The sequence below is a fragment of the Entamoeba nuttalli genome (genome assembly GCF_000257125.1).
Source record: "Entamoeba nuttalli P19 unplaced genomic scaffold asmbl_3987, whole genome shotgun sequence".
NCBI lineage: Eukaryota > Evosea > Mastigamoebida > Endamoebidae > Entamoeba > Entamoeba nuttalli.
Window position 1 is genome coordinate 20,416 of NW_008576477.1, and position 9,504 is coordinate 29,919.

Here is a 9,504-nt window from a genome sequence, read left to right on the forward strand (position 1 = left end):
TATTTTCTTCTATTGAGTTAATATGATGATATTTATTAATTAATAAAGAATATTATTTATTTATAAGAAATGGAAAAATTGTAAAATCTAATCCATTGCTGGTTTAAAAATTCATAAACCCATTAACACAAAAGGATATTCATATTATATAAACTTTATTTAAGTAGTTTATATTATGAGTTGTTAGATAGTCTTTTTTTGGTTTGTCTTCAGGAAATTTTTATTAATCAAAATAATTCATATGTAAAATAATAATAATTAAAAACAAAGTCTATTAATTTAGTAAGAATATAGCAAGAGTGAAAATAATGATTATTTATTTTCAAATGAGTAATATAACAAAAGAAGTAACTTATTAGTTTCTAAAATAAACAATAATTGAAATATTCTTTTTGTTAATTGTAGTTTTTGTACTATTACTTTAACTTAAGTAAAGTATATTTTAACAAGTCAAAAGATTAACAAATAAGTATTTAATTAATTTAAATAATTGGAGAAATTCCAAAAAGAAATAGATTAAAATAAATAATCAAAGTTCTAAATATAAATATGTTAATAAACAGGAGTTATTTTTGATAACTGAATGTCATCTATTTTGTTAATTTTTCTATGTTAAAATACTTGAAACAAAGAAATAAATTTATTTAGTTGTGAGAAAAAATTAAATAAAAGTGAATAAATTTAATACAAAATAAATCAATTTTTTCATTAGAGAGTAAAATCTATTAAATAACAAAAAATGTTAGAAAATTAATAAAACATAAATGTTATTTAGATTTGTTGATAATTTCTGGTTGAAGTTGTGAATGAATTGAACAATAAGTGTTAGAGAATTTCTCTAAACAACGTTGGTGAATATATTTGTTACAATTAGAACATTTAAATGATTCTTCAGTATTTTTAATTGCACCACTACAAACAGAGCATTTTGCTTCGCAATTTATTGAAAGAAAACAATGACCTAAAGGTGTTTTTTCAATATACTCATTCTCAAGATAGGAAAAAGATGATATTAATCGTTCATCTGTAGGAATGTCTTCTATAGGATAAGTAATATCCATTATTGCAATATCTCCATTATCATCTTTTTCCATCCAAATATTCCACATCAACTTTCCATTGTAATTTCTTTGAACCACATAAGCAACTTTGGAAGTAATTAAATACTTTGTTGAAAGAGAAGTAACTAAAGTATTATTTTCATTATTAAAAATTAATATTTGACTTGAAATGAATGAAATAATTATATATTTTGGAATTACCATAATTGATGTAACACTTCCATACGTTAAAGGATAGTCATATTTTTGTAATAATATTCCAGTGTCTAAATCTAATACACAAACCATTCCATTATAATCACCAGTCCATAATGTTTGATTTTCTTCACAAATAGTAAGACAAACAATAGAATTATGATGGAACGTAGAAAATGTTTTTAATAATTTTCCTGTTGAATAAGAAATAACGTAAATTTCATTTTTACCTTGAAGTGAAGCATAAATATTACCATGAGATAATGCAATTAAGGTAATAGGTGTTATTAAAGAATTATTATCTATTTTTATTGTTATTTCATTAATCTTATCTAATGTAAGAGGGTCATAAACTTCTATAATACCATTTTGTTCTCCAATAAATAATATTTCATTTGAAATAGTAATAAAACTACATCTTTTAGTTTCTAAATTTTTGACAATTTGTTTAGTTTCAATATCTATCATATGAACAGTAGAAGTTGTTCCAAGATAAATGTAATTTTTATATGTTCCTATATGTTTAATATCAGGAAGCGATATATTAATTTTACTAATATTTGATTGTAATGTATTTGTATTAATTTGTACAACATTTCCAACTTTGTCTATTGACCACATTTCATTAATTTGTGGTATAAATAATAAAGAACCAACACCTTCCGTAGTTATTTGTTTTTTAATAATACCAGTCAATGAACCTATTTGAATTGGATTATCAATTTTTTTTGGAAGAAACAAGTCATAGTTATTAATTAGACATTCAAATGAGTCATTTTCTACAGAAGCTAAATCAACATTATCTTTTTGTGGTAAAAAACATTGACATATAGCTGTAGATAAATTAGATTCCCCCATTCTATTTAATCTTTTATTAATAGCAATAATATTCATCAAAAATAAATATCTTCCAAGTGTATTTCTATGTTCAATATTTAAAGAATCAATAAATAATATAATTTGTTTTCTCATTTCTTCACGATCTTTCTTTCTAGATATTTCAACAAATAATTTATATGATTCTCCATTAATAAATCTTGGATTCATTTCCATTAATATACTTTTTAATAATCCACAAATTGTTCCTGTAGGATATTCTTTTAATTTTATTTTACTTCTAAAATCATTGTCATTTAATTTTTTCATTAATTCTTCTAATTGGTATTGGTCTGGTGGTTTTCTAAATAGTCCATCTTCAGTTAATCCTTTATTAATAATTTCATTAATACATTTATTTAATACATCTGGAACAGTATCAAGACATGAATTTAATTGTTGTAATTGAACTAATTCTTCAATTGAAGAACCTACATATTTATTTTTCTTTGTAACTAACTTTCTATTTGTTAGTTTAGTTGCAACACAATTACTAAATTCAAAATTAGATAGAGTAGTTGTATCAAGTAATGAAAGTGTTTCTTTTAATAAAGAACTCCATTCAATAACTTCACTATCATGTTGAATAGCAAAATAAAACTCTTTACGATAATTTGAATCTTTTGTTATAATATGAAGGTCTGCTGCAAATGCATTATCTTGTGGTAGAAGAATTTCTATATCAGCATTTATTAATCTTTTAGAACTAATAAAGTCACAAGGAATTAAAATATTTCCAGTATAAGCAAATAATAAAAATAAGCCTATTGTTGTATAAAATAAATAACATTTTTGGTATCTACAAATGCCATCATTTGTTTGTAATTTTAGAAAGGCTATTCCAGCATGAAGAATAGAATCTTCAGTTAATTGTTCAAATAAAGGATTCCAAATTTCTACTGAAGGATTATATTGACAAGCAGCTTTAAATATATTAAGAATATCATGATGAATTAAAAATGACTCTAAACATTCAATACTCCGTAATAATTGTGAACTAAATATTATTGAAGTTTTTAAATTAGACTTAGCCCACAATAAATCACTTAAACTTATAGAACCATTTGTAATACTTTGAGATGAACTTGTTCCTTTAAACTGAATTAAAATTTCTTGTACTTCAATTTTTCTTTGAATATCTTGACGATCAGATTCAAATAAAGGGATATAAACATTTATAATTGATATAATTTTAATAAATACATCTTCTAATGAATTATTTTCATTCTCTTCACATATTTTTTTGCAAATCAATGAATTTTTATTCATTTTTTTAATTACTAATTCAATATTTAATATCTCTTGAATAAATTTAAGTAATTTGTCTACTCCATTTGTATTTAAATAAACAACAATAGGGCAAAACAAATTATTTATATTATTTTGTATTAATTGGTAACAACAATTAATAACTTCATGTAATCCTGTGATATTATCTAAAATATTTTTAAATTCTGTTTGATTATAATAAGAATCAACACTCAATCCTTGAATTGAAATTTTATTAATACTCCTAAGTGTTTCTTCATTCATTGTCTTTAAAATACTTTCATCTTTTTGAAGTGTTGCATAAAGAGCAATTATTTGATTAGCTAATTTAATAAATAATTCTATTTCTGATAATAATTTTTCTGTTGTTTGTTGAATATATTTCCTTACAATAGGTAACGTTGTTTCAATTTGAGGTACAGAAACAATTCCTTTTTCATTAAGTATTTGTAATAGTGATTGTCTTGGAGAATATTCAGACGATGATAATGTGTTAATTTGAGAGGTATCTAATGTTAATCTACGTGTAGGAAAAGATGATGATTCTTTAATTGAAGAAGAATTACGAGATGACACATGAGAATGATGACTACTAGCTCGAAGCGGAGGAGAACAACTTTCTGCGTGTTCCATTTAGTTATTTTGAGTTAGTTTTTGGTTTAGTGAAACTTGAAATTTTCAAGAAAAGTTATAATCTAAAAATAAAAATAATAATAATTCTTTTATTAATAAGAAATAATATGAAAATAGAAAATGTTTATCGTTTTTTACAATCTTTTGATAAAGACGATAAACAACTGCCATGAATAGTTATTTGGCAATCTACAGAGTTAGTAATAGAAGTCTTGTGACTAAAAAAAAAATAAAAACAAACAACGACAAATGAGATCATGAGGAGTCAATGGCTTATGACATATCAAACAATTTGCTTGAATATGAAAAATATTAGGTATTAATGAATGGTTCAGTGTTGACATACTTTCTGGAATATCAACAAAGAAAGGTGTTAATTTAATTGATGTACATGAAGATGGTGAATTTAAATGATATTGAAGAATGGAATTAGTTGTTCCAATAAGTAATGTTTGGTCTTCACAAACTAATAATGAAGTTGCCATTGAAAGAGGAGTGAAAATAGATAATATCTGATAATTAAATTTATCAATAACAAGAATAGTATTATTTGATGTTAAGGCATAAACATGTTGTATTCCAACAACAATGTCTTTAATTGTTCCTTCAAAAGAAACAATAATTTCAAGTTCATTTCCATTAGTTTCATTAAGAACAGAAATACTACCATCATTAAATCCAATAAAAATAAGTTCATCTTTAGCAACAATAAATGTTATTTCTTTATTCATATATTCAACAATTCTTTCTTTTAATAAAGATCCTTTTGTATCATAAAAACAAATATGTTTATTATTAATAATAACAACAAATCCAACTTTTGTTTTTGTTGTTTTAACAGTATCTACCCCACATATATTTACAGTAGAAATAATAGTAAATGAAGCAATATCAATAAATTCGATTTTTGTTTTAAATACAATTAATAAAACTCCTTTAAATCCAGTCATAGTAATACTATCTTTTACTTCTATTGTTTTTATTTCCATTCCATTAATCCTTGTTAAATTATTTTTATTTAATATTAAAACATAATCCCCACTACAACATGAAGAAAAATAATCATGAGGTAAAGTAACAGTATTTAATTGATCTCCATTTTTCATAAACATACTCCTTTGAAATAAAACAACAACCTTTTGTGAATGAAGAAGATATAACTTTCTAATTGGTTCTTTCATAAGACTAATTTTAATTAATGTCATTGGAGTATTATTTAATGAATAATAAGAAATAATATCACCAATACAATCAAAAATAAATTTTATTCTTTGAGAATCAAAGCATTTCTTTTTAAAAGATGAATCACAAACAATTTGTAATATTTTCATCCCATCTTCATCAGTAAAATTTTCATCATTTCCATTATTAATAAAACATGTTATTAAAAATAAAAAAGATAATAATACACTTCTTGATACTTCATCTTTAGATTCAAAAAAGTCATTAAGACCTGTTAATTCAAATTCATTTTGAGTGAAGTCTATTCTATTAAAGAGTTCAATATCATTTTTATTTAATAATTTAGGTTTAATATTTTTAAAATAATTAATAAAAAATTCAGTAATTTCATCGATTGGTACTGTTGCTAAATCAATATTAGGATTATTTTGTACTATTTTTTTTAATGTTCCTTTTGTTTTTAATTTAAAATAATTCTTTACTGAACTACATCCTCTAAAAATTAATTCTTTTGTTACTCCAAAGATTGTTGTTGGTAAACAATCACTTAGTTGTATGTTAACAGGTATTTCATTATTACTTGTATTCATTTTAATACATTTTAACATATCGTCATGCCATAGTAATGTTGTTAATAAGTTATTAGAACAAACACAATATGATTTATTAGTAGCTTTATTTTGAAACGTTAATACACACCACCCACTTACCCATAATTCTCCATCTTCTCCTGTTATATTTCCAATAATCAAATTGTCAATAGAGATCCATATTGACTCAATAATACAGTCATGTAATGGTATTATATATATTTGTAATCCTGTTGGATAAAGAATTAATACTGCTTTACTCATTAATTTTTCATTAAATTTATCTGTTTGTTTTAATAGTAAACTTCCATGTCGTATAATAATTCCTTTACTTTCATTTAAATCTGTATGAATTGTTCCTAAACTATTAGATACACAATATAACTCTTTAGAATATTTTCTCATTTCTTGTAATTGAATATCCCCTTTAGCAATAGTATTAAATACCCATTGGTCAAGCATTAAACTATTTTCCAATTCACTTCTTTTATGAGACATTCTTAAATCGACTCTTTCATAAGTTAAAATACTTCCCATAACAGTCATAAATTGTTCAATATCTTTATCCAATAATTCTATTAACAATGAAAATTCTTTTAGTATAATACTTGCATGTTTAATTGATTCTGGAAGTACTCTTGCTGGAAGGTCAGAAAATGATTCTACACATAAAGCAGAAAGAACGATAGGGTAAGTATGAAAACATAATTTCCCATCAATAAGAAAAGAACAAATTAAAGGTAATGGAGTAGGTTTTGAAAGTGCTGCTAAAACCATTGACATTTGTTTTAATAATATTTCACGTAAATTTAAAGGCAATACTTCTGTATATTTTGAAATGAATTGAGGAGAATTTGTAACTGAATCTAATACTTGAAATAATTGTTTTGATTCTGTTACAATTGTAGTAAATGAGGTTGATACAATTTCATTTAGTCCAATTGAAATAAATTTATTACTAATACTTCCACTCTCTTTACTAACACTTTGTGTAGGTGAATAGAGTGAAGTAGCAGAACGAGAACTCCAAGAATAACGAGAGCGTGTTTGCTAAAAAGTGAGTTGAACATTAATTCTTTTTTAGATGAAACTAAGTCAAACTGAAGTTTTTTTTCTTAATGAAAGTCTATTAAGAGAAGGTGAAAGAGTAAGAATAATAGGATTATTTCGTTTGAACATAATAGAATTATTAGTACAAGAAAGATCAGTTTATTCATTTAATGTAAAATTTCAAATGAGTAAAAATTAAAAAAATTAGAAAAATCTGAAAAGTATTTCCTGTTCATAGTTTATGAATTTAAAACAACTTCCTCTTCTTTGTTATTATAAAATTATTCAATACGCACCTGACTCTATACGTTTTGTTTCTAAAAGAATTTTTTATTGTTTTATTCATCAATTACCAAAATGTGACTTAGAAATTTTAAGTTATTCTCAACAACAACAACTCCCTCTTGAATTAAGAAAACTTGTTATTGACGGTATTTTTATTAGTAAAATAGCTAAGCAATTAGAAAAATGTCAATGGCTTCAGTGCTTAAAAATAATACGATGTGACGCAAGTAACGAAGTTATACCTTCAATTAATATACATCAAGTAACTTATTTAACTGTAGAAGGTCAAAACATTAAAAGAATAAAATGTATGATAGAATCATTATGTAAAGGCATTCTTATATTAGATAAACTAGATAATGAAATTGTAATTAATCCTAATGTTAAAGTATATCTCTCTCAAAGAAAGACATTAGGAAAAAAATGTTCATTAACTGTTGATGGAATATATCATAATGAAGATTTAGTTCTTTCTTCAAACAATTGGAATTTAAAGAAAGCAAATAATATTGGTCAACTTATTCATAACTACCTTCCTTTTAATATGCAATTAAAATATTCAGAAGATTGTCTTAAAATAAAAGATTATGATTTGTTATTTAATTTAATAATAAGAGACAGTTGGCAATTCTTATTTTCTCATTCACCAATTGATTTAAAACAGCTCCATATTATTCAATATAAAATAATAAATGGATCTATACTTAAATTAAATAATACAACTCATTTAACAATAGATGTTCTTCAAGAAAATTCTGAACGTTTTCTTGTGAAACATCCAAAACTTTTAATTGATGATATTTCATTAGTTCACTTATCTTTAATTCATCCAGAAATACCTTCTATCCAAACATTCACTAATTTAATTTCTCTTGACCTTGAAGATTGTGTTGGTTCTCTTCAATGTCCTAAAAGTATTCGTTCTATAAAATTGTCACACTCTTCTTTTGATCATGTTGAACTATCTATTTATTTAAAATATTTAGAAGTTAATAATGTTTTTGCTTCTTCAATGAATTTTGAACAAAGACTTGGAAATCCCCAACTTGAATCTCTTCTTTCTATTGATACTAATTGTTCTTCTTTATTCCAATTTCCTAAACGACTAAATTATTTGACAAAAATGGTTATGATAAATTCTTCTTTTAATTCATATCTTCCTCCTTCTTTAAAATATATTGAAACAGATAATACTATTAAATTTGATCTTGTTAAAGACTTATCTCAACTAACTTGCATATTAAACAATGGAAATAATGTTTTTATCCCTCATATCAAATCTTTTATTGGAAATGGGGAATTTACTGAGACATTATCAATAAGCTCTGAGTTTATTCAACTTCAAGGAGAGTTTGAAAATATTATTCTTAAACCTTCAGTCCAATCTATTAAAATAAAGAAAAGTATTATTGGTTCTATTAAATTCAATACAACTCTAAAGACGCTCTCAATGAACAAGGTTTTTGATCTAGAAGATAATTATTTTGATTTATCATCCACCAACCTTTATTCTTTAACTCAATTGTGTTCTTTACAATTAATTAAAATCAAATTTGATGAAAATAAATTGCCTACAATCAACCATTTGTAATTTAATTCTTTGATACTTCATATTAAGTGAAACCATTTGCCTCAAGTAGTGGTTTAGATTTTATACTTTTAGTATTATTATTTATTTTACTACTTCGTTTATAAAATGAAGTTAAAGCATATGTCAAATAAAAACTCCTCAGAAACAGAACTGCTTAAATAATAATTAAATTCAATGAACCATCCACCAACATTATTTAAACAATCCTTAAGATTTATTTGAATGATTCTTATTGTATAAATATATAGAACATCAAATTTATGACTCTCTAAACATATCAAATAAAAAGGTTTATAAATATTTTCAATGAAAATTTTTGAATATCAATTAGAGTAATAAGAAAAGACGTTCAGAACAAGCAGTAATATTTTGTTTTGTCTATATATTAATTGTAAAATTGAATCTTGTTTATAAGAAAATATATGGCATTAGCATTGTGACAAAGTAACTCTCTCTTATTCAATTAATATACCTCATCATTAATAAACATACTTGGCGATAAATACGACATTGTGAATAATAAATATTAATGATATGACAAATAAATTATATTAGAAAGTAAAAATGTCATCTTTGAAACAAAATACATTAAATCATTTGAAATATACATCTTGACTATAAATAATTTAATTTTGTTGTGCTTTATTCTTTATTTCAAAACATAAATATTCTGTTACGAGATATTTTGTTATGTTGTGTGTTTACTTTATCAGAAAGGTGTGATATTAAAACGAAGTAATGAGTATTTGAATCAAAGGCTGAAAGAAAGAAA

General features: G+C 23.7%; 3 protein-coding genes across 3 annotated transcripts; 1 reads left to right on the forward strand and 2 right to left on the reverse strand.

Annotated features, from left to right (window-relative positions):
• Window positions 1-767: 767 nt before the first annotated feature.
• Window positions 768-4,034, reverse strand: ENU1_088560 (RhoGAP domain containing protein; the record flags this gene model as incomplete). Its single annotated transcript, XM_008858942.1, has 1 exon — window positions 768-4,034. One exon carries the CDS (start codon window positions 4,032-4,034, stop codon window positions 768-770), a length of 3,267 nt encoding a protein of 1,088 aa, XP_008857164.1.
• A 124-nt stretch (window positions 4,035-4,158) lies between these two features.
• Window positions 4,159-6,985, reverse strand: ENU1_088570 (hypothetical protein; the record flags this gene model as incomplete). The annotated part of the gene is made up of 3 exons (XM_008858943.1): window positions 4,159-4,223; window positions 4,276-6,856; window positions 6,908-6,985. The coding sequence occupies 3 exons, from the start codon at window positions 6,983-6,985 to the stop codon at window positions 4,159-4,161; spliced, it is 2,724 nt and encodes a 907-aa protein (XP_008857165.1).
• Window positions 6,986-7,097: 112 nt separating this feature from the next.
• ENU1_088580 (hypothetical protein) lies at window positions 7,098-8,732 on the forward strand (the record flags this gene model as incomplete). The annotated part of the gene is made up of 1 exon (XM_008858944.1): window positions 7,098-8,732. One exon carries the CDS (start codon window positions 7,098-7,100, stop codon window positions 8,730-8,732), a length of 1,635 nt encoding a protein of 544 aa, XP_008857166.1.
• Between the last annotated feature and the right edge of the window lie 772 nt (window positions 8,733-9,504).